This window comes from Melospiza melodia, chromosome 1 (assembly GCF_035770615.1).
Source record: "Melospiza melodia melodia isolate bMelMel2 chromosome 1, bMelMel2.pri, whole genome shotgun sequence".
NCBI lineage: Eukaryota > Metazoa > Chordata > Aves > Passeriformes > Passerellidae > Melospiza > Melospiza melodia.
This window is the reverse complement of record NC_086194.1, coordinates 161,476,490-161,500,741: the sequence shown is the minus strand read 5'-3', so window position 1 is coordinate 161,500,741 and position 24,252 is coordinate 161,476,490. Positions and strand designations below refer to the sequence as shown.

Here is a 24,252-nt window from a genome sequence, read left to right as displayed (position 1 = left end):
GGTCACTCCATCCCTGGCACTGCTCACAAGCACAAAACCCAGGCACCAAACCCAGGCTGCTGCAAGGAGCTGGTGCAGATCTTGGTTTCATAGTACAAGAGGTTTGTAAGGAACAGGGGTTTCAGGCAACTCCCCCTGCTCCTGCCTTCTTTTCCACTGCCCCCCTAAGCCCCTGATCTGATCCCTCTCCTCAGAATCAAAATTTGTAGCTGGAAGGGGGGAAAGTTCTGGAATAACAACCCAGAGAAAAAGAATCCCACAATGCATTTATTCCTCACACATTTAACTTTAAAAGGCAGATCAGATCCTGGCTCTCCCCTCTTATGTGGCTGCACAACAGTGGCACCCCAGTGTGCCTCTGGCAGATGTTCCCACATTCTTCTTCCTTTAATCCCTGCCTTTGACACACGGGTAACACCTGCTCTTCACATCCCTAATTACCAACTTTTCCAAGGATAATGCAGGACAGTGCCTTGCAATGCAGTCTGAATCTGTAAGATTTTGTTATAAAGGTGCTGTCATAACATTTCTCAAGATTAGCTAACAGAATTCACAGGTAAAAAAATACCACTGCAGGGTTGTTTTTTTCCTGAACTCAGAGAATGTCCAGGAGACTTTGGCACAATACTGCACAGGGAGAAAGTGGTGTGCTAGCCAGCAGGGCTCACTGCCAAAAACTGCACTTCTGCAACAGGTGCTTCAATCCAAGTACTGGTAGCTACAATAGCAGAAGTCTTAAAGACAAGTGTGCAGGCACTTCTATCAGTCCTGGCTTTTGTATTTATTTATTTATTTAAATTCTTATTTTTTAAAGAAATGCTAAAGTATATTTTACTCATTAGATGCCAGAAAATTACCAATTTTCTCAAACAGGTTTCTCTCACTACAGTTTTTAATGCAGGATGCTGAGTTTTCTGTAGGAAAACTCTAAAGTTTCTAAAGTTGTGGTTTAAGGGAACTTCAGATTCAGGTATACTGAGCACAAAATGTTACAGGTTCCAGTGAACTCAATTCAATATGCAGGAATTACTGACAGTGCTTGTTCCAGATTTACACCTGTGCAGCTGTGATCAGAAACAGGTTTCAGCTCTCCAAATGACAAGTCCTTTTGCATTGGGAAAGATCATATAACCCCCCCATCCCCCCCTTAAAGCCAGGCCTTGCAGCTTGCTTTTAAATTCAAGATCCTGTGAAGAAGAGCTGCTAAACACCCACACAGCTTAGTCTGGGGCATTTCCTAAGCCTCTAGTGAGAGCAAGCAGAACAAAGCTAGACTGAAGAGAGTTCTCACTTGCAAGAGGAAGAAAACACATTTGCATGAGCCACTTCAGTCCCACTTTTTTTTTTTTTGCTCACTTTTGCATAAAGAGGCATCTGTGTCCTAGGCCCTTCCCCCAGTGACCTTTTGTTTTCAGCATGGCAGGATGCTGCAAAGGAAGGACCTGAGATGCAAAAACAGGCACAGCCTCTGGTCAGTGATCTCTCAGCAAGGGGGTATTAGCAGCTAGTGTTACCTACTATTTCTTCGTGTGGCTCAGCTAGCATGCTTATTATGTAAAGTACATATAGGTTGTTTAAAGACAAAGTTTTAAGCTTTAATCACTTATTGAAAAAAAAAAAAGAATTTTGAAAACCTTCCTTATCCAGGACTTGACCCATAAGGAGACAAATAACAAGGCAAATGGCACTAACCCCTCCTCTATCATGCAGTTGGCTTTAATTTACAAGCAGAATGGATCTCCCTTTTGTTCAGGCATCCAGCAGGCAAAAAAGCATCCGGCAGGGATGGGCTCCAGGGATTTACACTGAATGGGGGCTACAGAATGCTGGAAGCACACCCTGCCAAAGGCAGGCTCAGAGCACCAGGGCACCCTCAGCATTACCTGTCTATACGTGGGAATTGTCTCCAGATATACTTTCAGAGTCCAAGTCTGGCAGCTCTGTGTGGCCCTCTGTGGGGGCTGTTTGGCTCCAGCTGTCCGTACAGTCCGAGGCAGCGTCGTCCTCGCCCACCGTCACCTCCACCCAGTTCACCTCTGCTGGCTCCTCGTTCTCCTCGCTGCCGGGGCCCTCGTGGCTGTTGCTGCACTCCAGCCTCTCCACCCCCTCTGCCTGATTCCCCAGCAAGGAGTCCTTCAGTGGCTCACAGTCTCTTTTTGCTCTCACCACCGGTTTCCCCCCATTCTCTTCATTCAGTTTTTTATGCTCCTGGTAATGCTGCCGAGACACCTCATTACCATTCTTTGGACTCTCAATGTGTTTTGAGCTCTTTTTCTGGCTTTGCTTGTTGTGACCATCACCAGCACACGGCTGCTGATACTGGTCAATCCATTTAAGTGACCCTGTTCTCAGTGAAGACCGGTTTTCCTTGAACCAGCGAACGATTTCAGTTCTCGTGAGCCCAGTCTGAGATGCCAGCTGGTCATACTCCTGGGGTGATGGCCACTGGGTCCTTGCAAATGTGCTTTTCAACAGATGAATTTGCTCTTGTGTTTTCTTCAATGTGGTGGAAGACCCAGATAAAGCACCAGGGAGCTGAGAGCTGGTCAGAAGTTCTGCCTGACTTATTGCACCATTGGGAGTTCCCTGATCCTTAATTTTTCTGTATGATCCCATCGAGTCCAGGACAGCTTGCTCCATGCTGTCCCTTATCTTTCTCCTCTCAGAGAACCATGAATCTATCTCCCTCCTACTCAGCTTGGTTTCCACTCGAAGCCTGTCCAATTCTCCCTGGGTAGGAAAAGAGCATTTTAGGAAACTCTCCTCAAGGGCCCTAAGCTGCTCTTGAGTTTTCTCTTTGAATCTCTGGGGAGGAAGATCTGTGTAGGGGTGAAATGACCGGCCATGTCGACCAGCTGAAGGTGCTATTTGATCTTTCCCTAAAGCATCACCAGGAATTTGCACAATGCCCCTCTGACTTCTGTACCTGTGGTCACTGAACCACTTCTTGATCTCACTCCTGGAAAGCCCTGTTGCCTCTATAAGCCGGTAGACTTCTGCATCATCAGGAAACTGGCTTGCCATGAAACTGGCCTTCAGCTCTGCTATCTGCTCCTTGGTCTTTTTCCTCTCACTGGCTGGGGTCACTGGAACAGCAGTCACCTTGGCAGGAATCTCAGGCACCTGGACTACATGAGGACGCTTGGCCTCTGGGGCACTTGATAAGGTCTGTATTGTCCTCTTTTGGCCCTGGTTTGGGGCAACAGCAAGGGTAATTGGTGAACAGGAAACAGTTGAACCATTTGACACGGGAGTCAAAACCAGGCCAGTCTGGCCCAGTATCTGACAAGGCAAAGCTGTCTGGATGATGGGCTGTGGCATTTTTGCAGTTGCCAAAGGAGCTGGCAGGACGGTGATGGTCTGGGGAACTGCCTGGATAGTGCCATTGAACATCTTCTTCCTTGCTTCCTCCACTTCTTCAGGAGACCAACTTATACCGTGCTTCAAGCGCTGCGTAGCAAACCAGATTCGGATTTGTTCTTCAGGATGTTTGGATGCTGCCGTCAACCACGACAGCTCTGCTTGTGTTGGGTAAGGAAACTTATTAAAGGAGTTGATCATGGTTGCATTAGTGTCCAGTGCAGAGTTGTATTTGGTACTGTTCAGAGGGACCGGGACCTTGGGGACAAGGTTGATATTTGGTGGCAGCTGTACAGAGGGCATTACATGGGCTAACACATCATGGAGCAGGTCTCCATTTATACAGGCAATCGCTTCAGTGGCCTCAGTGATGATGCGGGGCAGAGCGCCATCCATGTGGTTTTCTGTAACTCCCTCCTCTGGCTTTTTAGATCCCTTCTTGGCTTCCCCTTTAGGCTTTCCCAGCTTCATCACAGGTGCTTTATTTGCACTGACTCCGCCATGAAGTGAATCGTCACACTCTGGGTTCTCCAGCCCACTGCTGGTGACAGTGACATCGCTAGTGGCAGCCTCGATAGACTGCTCCAGGACAGTCTGATTATTGCGTTTAATTAACTTCAGTTTAAAGTTGGTCTCTCCCGGGTGGTACTTCGTGTTGTGGTCAGATAAAGAATCGTATTTTTTGGTTGTGAAGTTGCATTCAGCACAGACATACAGGGGGTTGAGAATGACATTTGGATGCTGGGTGTCAACGTGCTCTGTGAATTCATTTAGGTTTTGTGTCGAGTAAGGGCAGTACTTACATTCATAACCACCCTGGGGTTTCTTAGACTGATTTTCACCCGCGGGCTTCGCCTCCACCACCTCGCAGTCTTTGACTGAGTTTTCTGAAGGCCAGGTTTTTTTGGAGTCCTGCTGTGCTGCCCCGGTCCCTTTGTCTTTGGGAGCCTCTGCACCCTCGGCACCTTCCTGCTCCACGACCTCAGAGGTTCGCACCATACAGGGAGTTGTGGACTTTCTCTTGCTGGCCATGGCAGCTGCTGGCAGGGTGCTGTTGTCCCAGATGGTGGCTTCTTTTGACAGGGGGAGCAACCAACTCAGCAGATCTTGCAAACAGCTCCAAACTTCCCTGATTATTTGACTCTGTTTTGTTTAAAGACTTTCCATCCTGGCTGTGACCCTCAGCTTCGCCAGCAGACCCGTCAGCTGCATGACACCTGTGAAACAAAGCACATGTTGTTAGCCACTGATCAATAAAACACAGATTTAGCAGAAAGCCACAGCTCAAGGTGTGTGCATTTGCAAGGCATGTGCGTCAACGTGCAACATTGAGTGCAACATTGTCAAACTCTTCTTCCTCCACGTCATCATTTTAAGAGTCAACAATCTCCCCAAAAATGAGAAAAGTCATGGGTAATTTGCAATGAAGTGCACCACAGGAGGAAAATGACTGGAACAAATAAGATGAACAGACAGAGAATTTTAATTTCCACTAGACTCAATGTGTTTAGTTAGGAAAAGAAGAAGATAGTCCTATAAATACTGCATCTTTTTATAGAAGCTGCAATTCTATTAATTACTATTTTGAAGCCTGCAGATTTGAAATTGAGTGTGATTTATATTAAACTTAATTACTTCCCACTGTCACTTACCTTGTAAATATGACTACTAAATGATTATGGTTACTAATGATGGGTGATTTCTAAATAAAGCTATAGGATCTGCCTTGGTTGTAAAAGTAGTGGCAGAAAGAAGAGTTAATGTAAATCAACACTTGCAAAGGTCTGTGTTTTGAGAAAAGGTGGGCTCAAAGAAACTGCAGCAGGAAACTACAGCAGATTTGTGGAGGCCTATCAAGTCTTTTCCAGATGAGAAGTTCCCTTAAAACACCACTTCTCACTCAACATTGACAGAAACAGCTATCAAAGGCCACAGAAGCCCTCAGATTCCTTTTAAACAGGGTCCCTTTCTGTGACCCCAGATAATGTCCCAACTTGTGCATGTCACTCCCTACAGAATTAAAAAAAAAAAACCAAACCAAAACATTTTAAAGCTTTATTTTCAATGCTGAAGCACTTCTGAAAGTTCCCAAACGCACAATTCTGTAACATGTATTTTCTGAAGGATAGGAGAGTCATCAGTCAAAACAAGCAAAAAAAAAATTACACTAGCTTTTTTAGGATCTACACACACTCATCAGGACTGGATGAAGGGAAAAAGAACAATTTACTTGTCAAAAGAACTTAATTAATAAATTAAAAAAAAAGATAAAAAAGGTCACTTCCCTATTTGACAAGATGCTTTTTAAAATTTATCACCAATTCAAATTTGTTATTCTTCCTGGTCAGATGGTCTCTGGTTTCATAATATGTCTACAGATGTAGAAAGTATTGACGGAAAACTCAGATTTAACAATCAAGAAGCTCTTGGAATTGAGTGGGAGACAACACTGGTGTTCACAAACTGAAGGAGGATGGAAAGGGGAGATTTGCAGAGCGGGTCAGGCCTGCACTGAGTTCTGCAGAAGTGCTCTAAATGGAGAATTTGAACTAGAGATCCAATGCATCCCTATCCCTACTCCTTGCAGGGGGGACAGACTGGGTGATCTTTAAAGATAATTTCCAAACCAAACCATGACCTCATGTCTAACCAAATGCACATTTGCTTATTGTGAATATTGTAAATTATAAGCTGAATCCTGAAACAAAGACATGGAGATCTAACAGAATAAAATATCACTGCAGTCACATCTGGACACAGCCAACATCAGCAGAGACTTTATAACCAGCTGAGTGCTGTCCCTGTATCTGCTCCTCTCACTGGAGCCTTGGCTTCATGACAGAACCTGTGAAAGCAGCCACAGCTCCTTGCTTGTGTTTGCAGCTCAGGAACTCTGCAGCTCTCCAGAGCACAGTGCTGCTGCTCTGCCTGTCACAGAGCATCCCATTCCTGTACACATGGAAACTCTAACCATACCCTGCCAGGGGAAGCAGCCCCAGCTGGGGATAAGAGCAGGGATGGCAGCTCCCAGCTCTACAAACTCAAAATCCAGCAGGAAGCAATTCCCCGTACAGGGAATGCTCGGTGTCTGGATTCACCACGCAGCGCCTTTGGGTAAGGCTCTGGTGACACTCAGGCTGTGAGACAGCACACACACCCTGGAGAAGATCCCATGCATGTTTCCTACAGTGCAGGTGCCTCTGCATAGCTGCCCACTGCCTTGTGCTCACAGCCACTGCCCCCCTGCAGCTCCCAGCCCTGCCACGCCCAGGCACGCTCCCGCACACCTGGGGAAGCACCAGAGCACCTGGCTGACCTTCGAGGGTGCATCTGAGCTCCAGGAGCTTCCCTGGGAAACAGAGCACATCTGCTGAGCTCTGTGAAACAGGCATGGGGCTGCCCACAGGCTTGCTTATGGCTCTGCCTTGGTCAGGGTGACCCAGTGCCACTCTCCCTAACCTAGGACCACCAACATTGTCACCACCATTCCTCAAAGCATTTGCCTCTGAGCTAACATTTCCTTTTCTGCTTCCTTTTTTTTCCCCTTCTGCCTTTGAATGATAAACAAACAGAAGAACAGTGAAAGCAATGATGCCTGGTTTTCTGTACATTTGTGCCTATTTACCCTTGAACTGGATCACACTGATCATTCTCTATCATTTCCACATATTCCTTCAAAATTCCCCTTCTACTTTGCCTCACAACTGTCCTTCCACAGATATTCTGGCTGTGATCTGTGACTTGCTGTGTCCCACTGCAGGTGGGATCCCAAGCTAGAGACAAACACACGCCTGTCCGGTGCCCATCTTCCTGATCACTTATTTTCAACTGTGCTTGCAGAAAATTAATTTGCTTTGAGGCTTCTTCCCTTATACCAAATTTGGCTGAAACAGACCAAAAGATGAGAGAGACAGGGCCAGAATGGGCTCTGCAAGCCCAGCTGGTGCTGTGAACAGGGTGAAGGTGATCAGGTCATCTCACTCTCCTCTGTAGATCCCACATTTCTGATACTGACTCTCTGAGAGGAGGGAAGGGAGGTGCAAGGCAGTGTCCTGGCCAGGGTAATGAAGATGGAGCATGGCTCCTGAGATGCTTCTCTGAGTCTTGCTCTGCCTCCCAGGCCACAGCTGCACCTAATGGTCTGCTCCTGATTTAATGCATGACCTCGTGCAAAATTCATGTGGCAACATCAGCAAAAGGAAGAAAATTCAAAGGACATCAAAGACAGAGCAAGGCTTATTTATATTTCACTGAACTCCCCCCACCTCCACAGGAAGAAAAAGCTAGGAACATAAAGGAATGTGATGGAAGACAAAGAGTGGAGAAGGAGAAACATCTAGGTTACAGCTTTGAATCAATCAAAGGTTTCTTAAAAGTCAGACTAAATGTTTTGAATTCCTCAGTCTCTGGAAGCTCAGCAAACTCTCTGCTGCACCAAGCTCTCAACTCTCATGAGGACAGGAGAACTGTCCTCAAACAAGGATGCTCTGATACAGAGGAAGGGCCAAGGTCCCTTCAAAACATATCTAAGTGCGTGGAAAGATGAAAAAATCAGTCTTCTACAGTTTTTCCAGAAAATTTCACAGATTATTTCTTCTCTTCCTTCTTCCTTTCCACAGAGTGGTTTTCTGCATGTCTAATTGCTGGCTTTCTAACCCTACACTTTGGGTAGGTTTTTCTGCCACATGAGAATCATGCTGCACCACAGAAATCAAGCACAAGTCAAATGCTTCTTTTGAGAGGTCAATAAAAGAAACAAATGACTTTTAGTCTACAATGTGTAGTCTTGGGCACTCATAACTAGCTACAGTCTTTGTCTCTTTGACCCACACCCTGAATGATGGGGAGGAGGAGAAGATCAACAGGTCAGGTCTCCTTTCTTGAGCAAGGAGAGTTCATTGGGATCTCCAAGCAGTAGCTCCTGCAGGACCTCAGTAAGGATGTCATTTGGGATAAAGCAAGAGGAAGCTCCAAAAGAGGACTGGACCCCCACACCCAAAGCCACATCCTTAGGAAATGCATCATGTACATTTGCAGGGACTGCCACAGCACATCCCAGAACGTTAGAGAAAGCAGCAAGAGCATCTCACAGCTTTCAAACATGAGCCACTTGCCAGAAAATCAAAGGCCCAGCACACAGCTTTAAATATGCAGTGTGGCTCCTGACAAAACTGATAAAGGATGCCACCTCAGCTCCTCCAATGCAAGGCTCAGCCACTGGCACAGCCTGGTGGCAACCTGAGCTGCAGCTCACCCCCTGAGCCCTGTCCTCAGGAATGCATCCTCCCAGGGCCAAACCCACATCTGATATTCAGTGCAGGGCTGCACCATGGCCAGGTCAATCTCCATCCCTAAAGCTGGCCCTGTTCTCCTTATATTTTGTTATGGACAGGACTGTGGACAAGTAACCTGTATTTTTGGGCTGCTGCCACTGTGGAGAGCCCGCAGCAGTGAGGTGCAGGGCGATGTCAGCAGCTGCCTTGGGAGCTCACTGTGTCCTCAGGGGGCATGAGGAGGGAAGAGTCGTCATCCCTCCAGCTCACCTGCCACATCTCTTGTCTCCCCATACTGCAGGGTGTTGGAAGAAAAAAAAAAAAATCTCATTTTTTGAATTTTCTTTTTAAATTAACAAATGCACAAAGCAGAAAAAGGCAACTAGGTGAAAAAACAAAAGTGCTTGGCTCCAAGTAGAATCTGTCATTGTGAATGAGGTTTAAACCAAACCACAGCGAACCTGTGTGCAGGAACAAAACCTTTCAATCTGCTCTGCTTCAGCAAAGCCATCCAGGACAGGAGCACACAAGTTCGAAGCAATGCCTTCTTTTAAACTTATCTCTCCACAGTGTGTCACAGCACTTATGACTGAGGGCCTAACCTGTCTTCTTTTAATTTCTGAAATTTGTTTAAATAATGAAATAATCCAGCCAGAGTCCTCTGATCAATGGAACTCCTGTTAAAACAGCTACAGAGCATTTGACAAGAGAATGAAGTGAGATCTTAATGGCAACTCTGTGCTTGACTGAGGAAATGCCAGATTTCCTATCCTGGCCCCAGACTGGGGAAACTGCAGAGAATCACACAGGAAAAACAAACAGGGTTTTTAGGCCTGGCTGGCACTGGAAGATGCTTGCCTCTGTAGCAAAGCCACCTTCCACCAGCATAAGGGAACTGTACAGTGCAAGCTAAGGGATGATAAAAACAAATCCAAAAGGTTTCTCTTGCTGAATATTGAAATGTTCTCACTTTCTCACATCTTTACCTGGTGCACATAGCTAAATTTTACGCCCGACTTCCACCACAACAAAAGGCAAATATTTGGGTAGAAACTGAACTCCTTTATCTGCACTGCTGTTCCCACAGGCTCCTCCAAGGTGGTGGCAGAGCAGGAATTTTCCATGGCACCTGGACACAGCTCAGTTGTAGAAAGCATCATTTAAAACCCTGTGAGCTCGAGAAGTGGTAGGGCAGGGGGGAGATAGGCAGAGATGCTGCTTGTTTTCCCTTACACCACAAAACATGAATGAGTCTGGAAAAGGCCGTCTAAAGAGAACCAGATTTGAAAGTATGTCTAATTCAAAAGCATGAAAAACTTTAATTTTAGCAGAAAGGAAAAAGCACATCAGAATTATCACTGCTTTGTGCTGCACCTTGCTTTCAGCCAAGGGCTGGAGTAAAGAAAGAGGTTGAACCTCCCAGGCAGTGCAAATGGATCTTTACTTTTCACAGATAAACCTCACTTTTAAGAACAAACAAACAGAAAAAACCCAAACACTTTAGGGACACTTGTGTAATTTGCCAATAAAATCTTTCTTTGTTTTTTCATCTTGCTGCGTTGTTTGCTCTGCCCTGTGCTGGCAGAGAGTTCCCAGCACCTGGCCTCATTTGAAAATGAACAGTGGGAAAACCACCAGCATGAGGATAACTGCAAATAAGCACACAAATATATAGCAGAGCTCATTTGCAAGGGCTGGCTGATGTTTGAAGAGGGTGGAAACATTTTATTTTACTGCTCAGGAGCTCAGTCTCCACAATCAGCATCCTCTCTGCTACACAGGACAAGCAATAGCAAATTACACCCTTGTAATTTAACACCCACACCCCCCTTGTCTGAAGATGACATTTTATATCACAAAGGTAAAAACTCCTCCTTGGAGCTTTCCCACACCCCTTCCCCAGCTTGAGGACACAGCAGCAGTAGGAGAGGAGGAGCACAGAGCTCACCAGCCAGGACTTGTTGGGCACAAACTGTTCAGTCCCTGGCTTCTTGTGGAATACCACCCCACTTCATTTCACAGCAAGTGGATCTCAGCAAAGCTCAACAGAGATGCCAGGCTGTGCCCTGGGACAGCAGGCAGTGCCCACCTGCTGATCCCCACCTTGCAAACACTGCAGGCTGCTTTGAAGGCACACACACCACCTGCACCATCCTTTTTCCTGAGCTGAAGGATTTGCCACCCCTTCCAGGATGTGTGACCAACCACACCATGAGGGACCCCAGTGACTCTGCTCATTCCTGGATACCTTCAGCCATCTCCTCTCACAACTTTCCAAACCTGGGGGTCCTTGGATGCAAATGGTGTGTCCCTCTGTGTGCCTCAGACTTTAACACTGTGTGGCTGCCCAGAACTCATACTCAAGTTCAGAGCAGAACAGAAACTACCTGATATTACCTGACAGCACCATGGATCCCCCTCGACCACCTGCTCTTTGTCCAGGAAGGGGCTGCAGCAATGCAAACAGAGGCTGCACAGGGCAGAGCTGCCATCCTGCTCCCCCCCGAGATGCTGAACTCACGTTCATTAAATCTGTGGTAATGTTTTTCTCCTACAAGCACAAGAATGAGAGGGGAGATTCACATTTCACAGTGCAAAAAAAGAAACATGCCTAGGGTGATGTTCCTCCTTCCTTACAACTGCTTTCAGCATGCAGCTGCTACAGTAATATCAAAAAGCACATCAGCAAGCACAGCAAAAAACATGCTGTTGCTCTCCTCTGTGATAAAACACTTAAGAACATTGCTTAATTACATACAGAAGAATAAGTGGAAGCAAACCAGGGCAAATAATTCCTGCATGATTGTGACTGTAATGATTCACAAAAAAACCCAACAAACCCACACAGAAAGAAAGGCAGGGTTTGTGAATTAGGGCAGAGCTTTTAAAACAGCATTTAAGTCAGGCCAGATAGAGCTCCAACATCTCTACAGGTTTTTGTAAGCTGAATAAATCCCCATTAAAGGGGAGGTATGCAGACTGTTATAATAATAATTTTTGCAGACATGAATAAATAAAATTGAAAGTTTGCATATGTTGGTGTAGACATCTCTAATTATAAAAAAAATCCCACATAGATATCTGTGGGATGCTGTGACCACGAATATTTTTCTACAGGAAAGCAGCAATGGATAATTTTTGTTTCTTTAAAGGATCAGAGACTCACACCTTCCAAAGGTGATCAGGAAACCAAAGTGCCTTTGGGATTCCTGACTTCCCCAGCAACAAGTTCTGTGAAACTGGATGTCAACACATGAATGGGAGCAGGAACAAACCCAGTGCACATCCCACCTCTGCCCTGCACCCCCCTACAGCACAGTCACTGAGAGACTGCGAAAACACAAAGATAAAACAAGAATAAAAAGTTTTGGTGGGCTGAGGGTAGAATGAAAGGGTTTTTGAAAGGCACCAACAGCTGTAGAAAATCCCAGAGAACTGCATGATGAAATTACTCACATAAAAGCTGCCTCTTAACATTAACAGCTCAGCTGTGACATGACCACTATGTAGAGATAGAAAAACTCACTCTGAAAAACACAGGTATTTTGGGGGGAAAAAACGTCTTTGTAGGCTTCACCAGAATAGGATGTGTGGCAGCACCATGAAATAGGCTTATTTCAGTGTACACTGCTAACAGGCTGTTCTTTTGAAATAAAGTGTTCTCATTCAAGCTGCTGTTAAGCCAAAGATGTGGGGAAAATGGTGGTATGAACACAAGAGGCCAACCCCTCCCCAGAAAAGGGGAAGTTGAATATTGCATGCTTTGAATTTTCTATTCTAAGTACCAATCTGCAATCACTGGCTTGTACTTTTTTTGCCTTTTTTTAAATGCAGGCTTAATTCAGTTGCTAAAAACTAGATTAGGTCTGACCAGCTTTTTTGCTTTCTGAAAAAAATCTACCCATGATTAGAAACTGCACTTTACAAACTGATTCATGCCCTGAAAAAATACTTATATTGTAGCAACAGTCACTTATTCCACCTAAAACATGGTCATAATCTTAGTGAAGGGCAGGAGATGGTCCTTCTCCAGGAGGGCACACACCAGAGCAGGAGGGAGAGCACTGGAGTGGGGACAAAATCCACATTTCCCTCCTTCCCAGCCACTGCTTTCTCTTCCAGAAAAAGGGCTGGCAACCCACAGCTTGCACACAAAAAGGGACATGTGGGTAACTGTGGTCACTGCAGCTCCTGTTTCTTTGTGAGGCTGGTGCAGTCTGGGAAAAGCTTTTATTCCTTGCACTGTGAGCTCCTGCCAGAGGCACCCAGACCTGCTGGACCCCTGGCTTGGCTGCTGCCCTGCTCTGGAATCACAGATGCTCAGGGACACAAAAGGAGCCCAAATCCCAGCGGCACCTGGCTGTGCCCTCCAAACCCTGAGGGTGATGGTGGAAGCCCTGCTGAGGCCTTGCTCTCTCCTTTGGGAAGGATGAAAACAAACTGAGCTGTTCCAAGCAAGATGATGAACAAACAACCCATGCAAGATACAGCCAGACACATCAGCAAATGTTCTCAACACCCACAGAGGGGCTGATCCTCTGTCCAACACCCTCCACTGGTGGCTTCCAGGGGCAGAAAGCATCAAAATAGCAATCATGTACCTTGTCAAAATTATCTCCTTTAATCAGTGGTGTGTTCAGTGGTTACTCCTAGGGTGGGTACTTGCATGTTCAGAAGAGAGAAATAAAAACCAACACACTTCTTACAAGAAAAACAGAAAAGCTATAAAAACATTCATTCTAATAAGTTTAATTACTTGTCTATGCAACTCATTGAGTTCTCATTATTGGACTAAATTAAAGTCACTGGATATAAATAATTTTTCATACTGAGTTTTCATCCAGCATGATGTGCTAGGAGGACAAGAGACTCACAGACACAAAGTAAAAATTATCTGTTCTGCTTAGTGGGTTAATGTATCTGTCTTTTACTTTGTGCAGAAAAAAATAATTTATCCTGTTAGAATGTTCAGCTGAACTTATTTTCAGATACACTTTTAAGAGCAATATTTTTTCTAGGAAATGGTGGATATGTTAAAATAAGTATTCTTTGCTTAAAACAGTTTTTATTAATAATTTCTTATTTGTTTAGATCAAATATCTAAACAGCAACATCTGGTCCACTTTCTCCTTCATGTCATCTGTCATTCCATAACACTGCCACCTAGACAAGGAACAGCTGTACACATTTCCAATTTAACTATATATTTTATATATTATCATATATTTTTTTCTCCTCAGATTTTATTGTTACTATAGAGACACTCTAAGTTAAATTTTTCCAAAGCAGAAAGAACACGAGCTGTGACAGAATCAAGACATTCAGTTTTTTTACTTTGCTTACAAAACTTAAGCAACAGTGCAAAGTTTTCCTGCTTTAGTAGTTCTTACACTACTTGGCTCTCTTCTCAAATTCTTCTGCTCTGGGAACCACAGCACCCTGCCTTTAGTCAGATGAGTGTCAACTTCTTCCAAAATAAAATTATCAAGGCACTCAAATAGGTAAATTGCAATGGGGAAAACAAAATAAAAATCACATGCACATTCTAGGTGTCCTTCTTGCAAGGCTGCAAGGTTGAAATGAGCTCTAAATTTCTCCAAAAACACCCCAAGAGCTCTCACTTCTCAAGAAGTAGCTCCTAGAGCCCCGCATGCTTTGGCTCTGACACGTACATGGCACACACCACAGCAGAAAATGGGAAAAAGCCCCCAGAGGACCTGATGGAGGGGAAGGAGAGAAGGCTGAGGCCACAAGACTGTTTTGGTGAGCACTCCTAAGAAGTGTTTAGATTTGAAGGTAAAAGAGAAGAAACTTGTGTCCCCAGCATGTCATGTCTCAGCAAGACAAGCAGCACACGCACCTCTGGGAGGTTTGGGCCAACTCTTTTTGTCCAGTATGGGAAGCAGCCTTTCCATCAGCCTCATGCACCACAACTGCAGCACTGAAAGAGTCTATGGAACTCCCAGGAGACAAGAAGGAGCTCAGTAATTAACAGAAAACATTAGTAACCTGCGTGTCTATAGCTGCACAGCTCCCTGTTTGACTCACTCACCATGTATTAGAAAAGGCAGATGGTTTGTGATTTGTGCAGCTGATGAATCACTGCACCTCTTTCCTCCCTCCCAGTGGCTTCTCTCTGTATCTTCCCATTCCCCAGTGAGACCTACAGATTGGAGGATAACACACTAGAAGCAGAGCAGCATAATGTCTCCTGCCACAGGATGGTTTTACCTGTGGCCCACAAGCACTGCTGCTCTCTCCTGTCCCATTTCCCTACCCACTCACCTACACACTGGTGAACTCAACAGCTATTGCTTCAAATTGTCTTCACTGACACTGCTTACACAGTCTGAACCTCTGCAATACCGGGAAAAGCTTTGGTACATGGTAATTTTGCCTTTTAAAACATCAAGTCTGGCTGATAAACTGTAACAACCAAAAATACCAATTTCCTGAATGGAAACTCTTGAGCTACAGTACCAGATGCTATTGAAGGAAGAAGCCCAAAAGCTGGGTTTGGGGTACAAAGATGTGTCTTGAAGCCCACCACACTGAGCACTTGCACAGCAATGAAAGGGAAATGTTTCACCTCAACACTTCCACAAGAAGGAGTTCAGACACACCTCTTTTAAAACAGGACCACTCCTGGAAACTGCCACACGCCTTTTCTCAGGACCTGAGCACCCAGTGACCTCCAAACTCAGCCAGGGGGTACCAAACAAATCTGATGTCCAAGGCACTTCAGGGCAGCTCCAATTTTAAGCACAGAGAGTCAGCTGCTGGCCTAACTCACACAGTTCAGTGACCTGCTCTATTAGGAGACAGACACCTATGGTACAGATGAACCCCAATATTTCTAGGAAGACATTTCCTTTCTCAAACCTGACTCAATTTTGTCACTACTATAATCAGACCCCAAGCTCCTAGCCAAGACAGAGACAAAAATCAGCACATGGGAAAGCTGGCTGCTGCTGCTGGTTAAGAGTGAGATGCTTGGGAGAATTCCATAGGCAGTGCTTTGTATCAGTCTGATCTCCTCAGCTTCCTGGTGATGAGCAGATTTGGTTCAACTGAAGGGCGCTGCAAATATCTTGCTGTAAATAATTTTCACTCAGTCTCATCTTGCTGCATTTTACATCACCTTTTGTTGTGCTCTGCTTGCTTAAAGAAAAGGCTGTTTTAAAAGTGGCCTGGTGAAAAGTTCTACATTCAGAGGCTTTTCTTCTCTAAAAGCAGTGACATGACTTCTACCCACCATGTAAAACAAGTATTTTTTAGGTCCTATCCCCTCATGTAGGAGCCTGCCTTAGATAGTTAATGACCCATGGTGATCAGAGGATCCCACTGGTCCAATATTGGGAGGTTTTACAGCTGTTAAGATACCCATCCTCACAGCAGGATTGTGAGTTAAGGCACTGCTGTTATTCCCATTGCTCAAATGGGCAATTAAGGCATGAAGAGAACATGGCAGAGGCTTTGCTAAATGGCCAAGTCAATTTACAGCTTGCTGCCACCCAAACTGGGTATCAGAGTGCAAAAATCATGCCTTACCCAAGGTCTTCAGCAGGGCTGGAAACTGCATTGAGGTTTTTGGTTACTGCTCCAATCTCCAGTAAATTCAGGTTACTCTCCCAGCTCACAAGTGGAAAACATTTAACAGCTCCTGCAAAAGCAGCTGGTTCTCTTAGATTTGGTGCTTTTTTGCTGGGACCTAAGTCACAAAACCACCACAACTTTCATCAGGAGGCTCATGGGAGGAAGCAAAAGTCTAAAGATAAAAGGTCTGAACTTTTCTGTTTTCTCTCAGAAATCACTCATTGGGCCAGGTGCACATACACAAGAGAGAAGCTTCTCAGCCAAGGCTGCTAAACCTCCCCCTGTCCTTACACAAAAGAAAAGCTCCCTTCCTCTGCAGCTGCTGCAAAGCAGATCATTAGCAAACCACACCAACTCCTCCTGCTCTTCCTCTGCTTGAATCTTGAGTTCAAGAACTCTTCCCCTTTATAGTTCTTCCCAAAATTCTGGAAAAACTAAGTATTTTAGGGAGGGTTCCCATGTGAAAGAGATCTTCTTGTGACAATCCCATCTCACACAGAGTCTGTGGGCACCATCAATATACTTGTTCCCTTCTCTCTGGAGGCCCTGCATGAGTTGACCCACACCATTTGCAGTCAAGAGCACACATTTGTTTCTGCTTGTTGGTGATACAAGCTGACCATTCCTAGCATGAATCACATTATTCCTTGGTCAGTTCCTCAGTCAGCTCTGAGGTCAAATGCTGAAAAAGTGACCATCTAAAAGATGCTTAGTTACATTGCTTTCTGTCATTTGAATCACATGCTGTGCTTGTGTTTGCTGAAGTTGTTTTACTACATCTGCTGTACTTCATCTCTTGCAATTCCCACTCAGACCACCCCTAAATATAATGTCCCCCTCATTACCTTCAAGTTTTATCTCAGCACTTTGTTTTCAAAGTGTATTTCATTATTTCTCCTTCTCTTAGTAAGCACCCAGTCCTGATACGCATACAAAGCGCTTTGTTTTAGTGTAACCCTAACTGTGTGACAGAGAACCTACCACATGTTCCACAGAAGAGGCTGAGAGACAATAAATAAGGAGTCCAGCAAGATCCTTTTGACACTTGCATGCTTTCTCTTCACTGCAGATTACATAACACTTTCCTTACTGGGCATTTGAGGCATCTAAGACAAGACCAGGACACCAATTTCTGTCTGCCATCAGAAACCAGAAGCCAGCTGAAGCATCACTGATATTCCAGATGTCTACACCCTATGAAATGTGAAATCGAAAGCTGTTTGAAGTTATTCACCAAGTGACACTTTCTAATTTCTCCACTCATCCAAACACTCTCCCAATCAAATATTTAATTTCCTTAGGAAAATCGCTGATTATAAGTAAAACTTTTAATTAATCCCACCCCAAAAGCCAAACAAAACCCCCAGAGTTAGAAAGCCTTTCAAAACTGTGCTTACTTATGGGGAAAAGGCCTGTCTGGCCCCACAGGACGCTGAGGTTTCGGGTGGCTATGAACATTTCAGTGTCCCTACAGGCAGGCAGGCACACAAACGCCATTTTCCCCGCAGGTCACGGGACCAAATGAGCTTCCTCTTCCTCCCTGCACACCCTGGCTGCTGCAGTTTGTCACAGGGCAGAGCCAGTGCCCTCTGTGCACAGTAACAGCTCTGCTGCCGGGAGGATTTGGCAGGGCCACAAAGGACCTTTGTCCGTGCCAGAAGTTGAGTGCACAATGCAATCCTTCCCCCTTGTCACACAGAGCTGGCCTTCCCTGCCTGGGCTGGAAACACTCCCCCAGTGACTGCACCCCACAAACCCAAACATGTCCCCTTCCCCAGCACGGGATCCTTCTGCCCCTACCCAGGGCTGCAGGCCAGTGGGGAGCAGCCACTGCTCTTGGGAGCCTTTAATTCTGGTGAATTCTACCCAGACCTGCTGCAAGGATGAGTCTGAGTGAGTGCCAGAGCTCTGCCCTCAGCCTCTCTATACAACTTTTCCACCTAGATACTACAACACCACCTGAATATAAGGGCCTCCAATTTCCAGGTATATTCTTGTCTTCAAGAGACCAGAAACTTGGCAGACTGATCTCATCTCATCTCACCTAACAGTATGTGATTCCTTTGTGCAACATTCCTCTGTTTGTGTTGGATCTCCCAGCCTGTGTGTGCATGTATATGTAACTTTTTTGTCAATGCAGCAGCTCTGAATTCAGCCTGTCCCACCTTTCCCTCAACTGGCCCTTGAAATGGGGATCCCTAGGCCAGGACAGGATCTGCAGCACCTTGGAGCTCTGGGAAAGGATGCCAACATGGGATGTGGGGGACAGAGGATGAGCACACCCTTACACTATTCTGCTGGAAAAAAGTGGGATTTAGCAGGATGTAAATGTCTCTGCATTTTTGTTTCACTCCAGAAACACAAAGAGGAAATGACTGCTGAATCATTCACAAACTATTTAATATCCCAATTCAAAAGAACCAGGGATTCTTCTGTAAATATACAGTGAAAGAGGGTGAAAAGGATCTTTGGAAGACCTGATATGTATTAAAAAATATTAGGAATTGACACAGTTGTAAATACAGTGAGATTAGCACAATCCAAGCCTTTGGAGACCTTCCACAGTACATGATACAAAGGACATATTTTGTTTCTTCTACTTCTCATTTCAAGCATCAAGGGATACTGATCAAACCAGTTCCTACTTTCATAACCGAGCTTGATCTGGACCATCCATATCCTAGATGCTTTGGCACAAGATGCCCCTTATAATCCCAAACCCCAAGAGGAATCATGTTTCACATAGAGAAATTGAGGAATTCCGCCTATATTGAGGAATAAAATGCCAAGGAAAACAATGAGAGAAGAACTGGCTAAATCTCCCATTCATTTATTTCTAACCAGTGAAGGGTTTGCCATCAGAACACCTAAATGTGACCAAGTACTTGGCAGTTGCCTCCTCCCATCTCCTCCCACAGGTTTTAATCCCAGTGTGCTCACTGTTCCCAGCTCTGGCATCGCCTCTCTGTCTCCCTGGTGCTGGGATTTCCCTGAGGGCTACTTCATACTCTTCCAGATGAAGAAACTGTAACAATGATGCTTGAGCAATACTTGAGAAATGCAGCAGAGCAGGAGAACTGCTCCATATGCTTCAGTTTCTCACTGAAGCATATTTGTTTAAATATTTTTTAAAGAATTTTTTAAAACTCTGTTTCTTCTCCTCCTGTTTCTGGGATGCCAGGACCAGGCCTGCAGCAGCATGCCCAGGGCTTATGCTCACCCCACAATCTGCAGCAAACCCTCCTCCTTCCTGCTCTCTCCTCAGAGCTGCAAAACAGGCTCCAACCATCCAGTCACCAAAATCCAGTGTGACACTAATATTCAGTATTTGTTGGCCAAAACATGTGTGCTCCTTCCAAGGGAAGGAACAAAAACAAACAAAAAACCCCCCTTAATGATATAATTTCAAAAGACATTGATTCTGTGACCAGCTTGTGTTAATTTAGATGGTCACCTGGTTTTATAATGTTTGTGAAAATTCTTCTGTCAAAAAGAAACAGCCACCTAACACTCCAGGATGAACTCTGTGCAATGTGGCAGCTCTTTCCATGGCAACCCACCAGCACCAAGCCTGCTTTTCTCCACAGACTTTGCTGCACAGAAAAGGAGGGCAGGGAAAGAGCTGCTGCAAAGCTCTGGCTGTTGCTGCCACCCTGGCAATCCTGCCACCCCCGGGAACCAAAACTTTGGGGAAAGGCAGCACTTCCACAGCCTCACTGCTGAAACGTGGCTTAGCCCCAGCTGCTGGGTCATTTGCAGGTTGCTTGGTTTGCTTGCTTTGTAAAGCCCAATCGATCTATTTTGTTTCCCAAACAGCATGAAATATTACCTTGGTAGTCCCCAAATCATTCTCCAAGCAGAAGGGAGTGGAATTAAGGCAACTAGGCCATGCTCTCAGATGGTCTCCACATGCAACAGCAGGATGCTTACTGAGGGCATCTCCTTCTGGAGAACAGACAGACAGACAGACAGACCTGCCACTGCCCTGGGCAGCCTGGCCAGTGTGGAGGGCAGGCAGGACACGCATGAGCTCCCTGATGTTCTGCTGGGACCAACTGGAAAACAGCAAGGCTCCCAAGCTTGTCTCTGCCACTACACATTTCCCTTCTAAACACAGCCCCTGCCCAATTCAGCACCCTCACACACACGGGAGCTAAGATCTTGTCTTTGGCTAGTCCTGAAGGCAGCCCTGCAGCCAAACCTCTTGTGTCACTACAGGCAACCCAAAACTGAGCCACAAGCTCCCCAGACTTCCCCCCCTCCTCCTCCTCTCCGAAGCACTCCCTCCCTCCCTGTCTCATCACCTGCAAGGATGCCTCAAGCACTGTGACAGCCCACACTGGAGTGGTCCTGGGTTATTTCTCCTGAAGCTTTATGAGAAGATTTAATTACACAGCAGTTTCTGAAGTTTAGGAAAAACCGCATTCCACACCAAGAGCTGATGCTATTATTTGAAGTGACCTGACCCCAAAATCCAAATAAGAAGCAGGGAAGGGGACAAACAATAGTGCCATCAGTAAGCCTGGAGATGGCAGAGACTTGAAGCCAGATCTCAGAGGAGCATTCATCAGCCATGACCTCTCATATCTACTGTGGATTTTAGACATCTTTCCCACAAAAGCATTGACAAAACAGACACTTATGTGGGAGCTCATTTCCAGCAGATCAGCTGCCTTCTGCCAGGGAAACATTCACCCATGAACATTTCCTGAAGCAATTCCTACCTCAACACTTCTGTGATATTCAGGGAACTAGGTCAAGACTTACTGCAGGCTTCTCACCTGAAAGAGGAGCCTGAGGAAAAAAAAAATTTACTGAATTACTTTTGTCTTTTTTCCCCAAAGTTCCTCTTCTCTTCATGATTTCTTTGCCTTGTGGAAGAGATCTACTTCTCCTCCAACACCTTTTGTCTTCTCTACCCCCATCAAATAATTCACAGAGTGAAGGAAGCTTAGGCAGAAGAAAGCAGACAAACTGTTCACACAGTTCCTGGCTTGTGTGGTCTCCTGAAATGCTCCAGAGAGGCAGTCCCTGCAGAGCAGGGCTGCTTTGGGCTTGCAGGGGAATTGGGCTGTATGTGATCCAGTTCATTCTGCTTCCCTGGTATGTCCTGTGGACTCACAACACTAAATTAAAGGATAAAATCAGAGGGGAGAAAAAGGGAACAAACAAGAAATCCTTAAAATCCCACCCTGCTCATGCAGACCACGGGCCTCTGCTGCCTTTTTGAAAAAATATAATTTCTAAAGCAAAGTTGTCCCATGCGTGGTACTGCAAGAGGAGGAAAGAGAGCCAGGAAGCAGGAAAAGACTGCAGAGCCTGCAATGGAAAATCCTCACTCTGTCACTGAGCAGTTCTCCTGTAACACTTATTTTAATAAAGTGAATATGATGAAACACAGCCCAGTTGTACACAAGACTGCTGAGAAATTGGATCCGGCTGCTGAAATCAGCTCTGGAACCCCTCCTCTCCCAACCCTGCCAGTTCACATCAGCTAATTCCATCCAAAGCACCCCCAGCCAAGAAGGGACAGGAGAAATGAGACAGGATGGGTCAACCCCACATTTGATTCATCTTCAGAGCAGGGTCAGCGTGTAAATCTTTACTGGTGTCTTTTGTCACTCGCCAAGGTTCAGATGTGGCATCTCTGGCTGTCCCCTAATGATGAAAGGTGACACTGACAGACTTCAAGGGCAATGTCCATGGAACTTGGCCTTAGCTCTTGCATGAGCAAGTGAGAAAATAGCCTTAATATTAGGTATAAGAAAGCAAATTTAAAAAGGGCCTCTTGTTTTTTTTTTGTCGTAATTTGCTTTTAATTCTAGATTTTATTCTTTTAAAACTGAATTCAAACAAGAATAGACAGATTCTCCTCCTTTTGTGGAATAAATCAGCCCAGCTGCTGAGGTCAGTGTTTTCAGACCAACACATGAAAGCAGAGGATGTGTCTGAGGAAATTCAGTGCTGGCTGATTCATCCTTTAGAAAGGATGAAGAACAACCATCCTGGCACATCAGGTTTGTTCCTTTGAAGCTGAAACAATTCAGTGTTGGTATCAAGATGGCAGGAACTGGAGGGGGAAAAAAAAGGCAACCCTATCCAGACTGCCCTGAAATATCTTTTCAGGCTTTAGATGCTGAACAATAAAAGAGCCTCCATGGTCCATCAAGTTTGCACTGAACACAAGTGAGGTGAAGGGCATCCTTCCTCGTTCACTTCTTGCATGGTGGCTGAGCACTGCTGCCCTCCTCATGTCCCCTGCCACAGACATGCACACAGAGACGGGGCAGCAAAGGAAGAGAAACACAATTATATGACCCACTGAAATGTTTCCAGATGGAATCCACACCTCAGGATTTCACAGGAAACAAAGCATAGCCTGAAACTTGTGAAAACAAAACTACACAGCAAAAATTCACCAAAAGCACAGTAGGAGAGGAAGAGTGAAGACAAGTGCACTCAGATTTAAATCAGATTTGGAGAAATCAAGAGGGTGTTGGTGGAGAAAAAAGAAAAAGTCTTTTTTCCTTGGACAGCCCCATTTCAAGATGCAGGTACACATTCACACAATGTGTATCTAGCTATATAAAACCAGCACATACCATCTCTGTTTCCTTAGAGTGTAAATAGCATCAGGAAAAAAACACCTTTCAACCTGTCCCTCTGCTTGCTTTCAGTCCCAAGTGACTCGTAAGAAGGGCTGTCTGAAGATGCTCAGTAGCAGGTCAATCTTTCTCAGCAGGTAGGAAAGCTATAAATCAATTGCTTTAAAACTAAAAAAAAGACAAGAAAAAGAAAAACCCAAACCAAAAAAACCCTGAGGCTTGCTGGGAAGAAGTAAAATTGGGGGGAAAAAGAGGTAAGATGAAAAGAACCTGTAATCCCTTTAATGCAGCACTGAACTTCTTCTGAAGAGAAAGCACAGTAATGATAAGAAAAGGAAAGAAAAGCAAAGAAGAAAGCAGCCCATTGACACTAGGTACAGATATTTTTTTTAATGGGCATTAGGTCAGCAGGGCATTTTCCATCTGCCCTGCTTAAACCACAGCTTGATGATGTTACATGTGTGATTTTAATACATTTATCCTGGTGGGACTGTAAGTTTGTTCTGTGTGTGTGTGCACATGGGTATTTTGATGGGCTCTCCTGAGGGGAAGGGCAATTTGTAAGCAGATGATGAAAACAGCAGATTTTGGGTTGCACTTCTACTGATTCTGGGGTTGCTTGGAAGGGAGAGAGAAATAACTCATCAGCAACAAAGGGCTATGAGGACTTGGAGAGGAAGGGAAGAGGAGAATGAAGAAGAAACAACTTTGCCCTCAGCCTCCCGCAGTCCTTCTGGGTTTAGCTCACATGGCAAAGGGCAGCCCTGCTGCTCTGGAATCCCACAGCCCTGCTGCTCTGGAATCCCCCTGGGCAGGGGCAGCTCCCCTTCACCAGCTCCCCTTCACCAGTCCTGGGCCCTGCTCAGGACTCCAGGCTCTGCTCCCCTGCCAAATGCACAGGAGCTGCCCTGACCCTCACTCCTGCCCAGTTCTTAGCCCAACCTCCAGGCCTGCCACTCAGCTCAGAATCCTGGTCAAGGCAGCAATGATAAAATACATTTTTCCTATATTTTTGTTAGTCATCTGATGATTCACATGGATAAAGAGATCACAGTCTTCCTCCTTCACAAAGTCTACATTAAAAGGAAAGATCACAATTCCACAATCTGCTTTTCTTTCAAATTCCACAGTGCTTTTCCAATCTAATTCAATAAGGACTATGCAAACTAACTGGAGCCTGCAAGAGTTCCCAGATAGCTGCTTGACTAACACAGTGCAAGTTAAGGAAGATTAGTTAGAAGCTGAAGTCAATGTTTAAAACACAGATTAGAGACAGGTTTGGAAGTTAACTCAGAAAACAATACCCTACAACCTCAGTAATCTCTTCAGTTTAATTACCACAGTTTTAGGATAGGTTGCCATAATTAGATCATACATTCTCTAAAGGTGTAAAAGCTCCCTGGAGAACATCACCATCA

The 24,252-nt window shown here is 45.2% G+C and overlaps 1 protein-coding gene across 5 annotated transcripts in view; it reads right to left on the bottom strand.

Annotated features, from left to right (window-relative positions):
- The window catches only part of ZHX2 (zinc fingers and homeoboxes 2), a 74,296-nt gene that overhangs the window by 4,504 nt on the left and 45,540 nt on the right, over window positions 1-24,252 (bottom strand). For 4 of the 5 annotated variants that reach the window (XM_063173611.1, XM_063173592.1, XM_063173591.1 and 1 more), the window contains exon 3: window positions 1,884-4,577. In XM_063173611.1, the coding sequence (XP_063029681.1) occupies window positions 1,888-4,392 (2,505 nt within the window). In that variant the 5' untranslated portion in view covers window positions 4,393-4,577 and the 3' untranslated portion in view covers window positions 1,884-1,887. Of the gene's footprint in view, window positions 1-1,883; window positions 4,578-17,626; window positions 17,743-24,252 lie in introns of those variants that run through there. The other variant, XM_063173602.1, reaches the window with a different exon arrangement.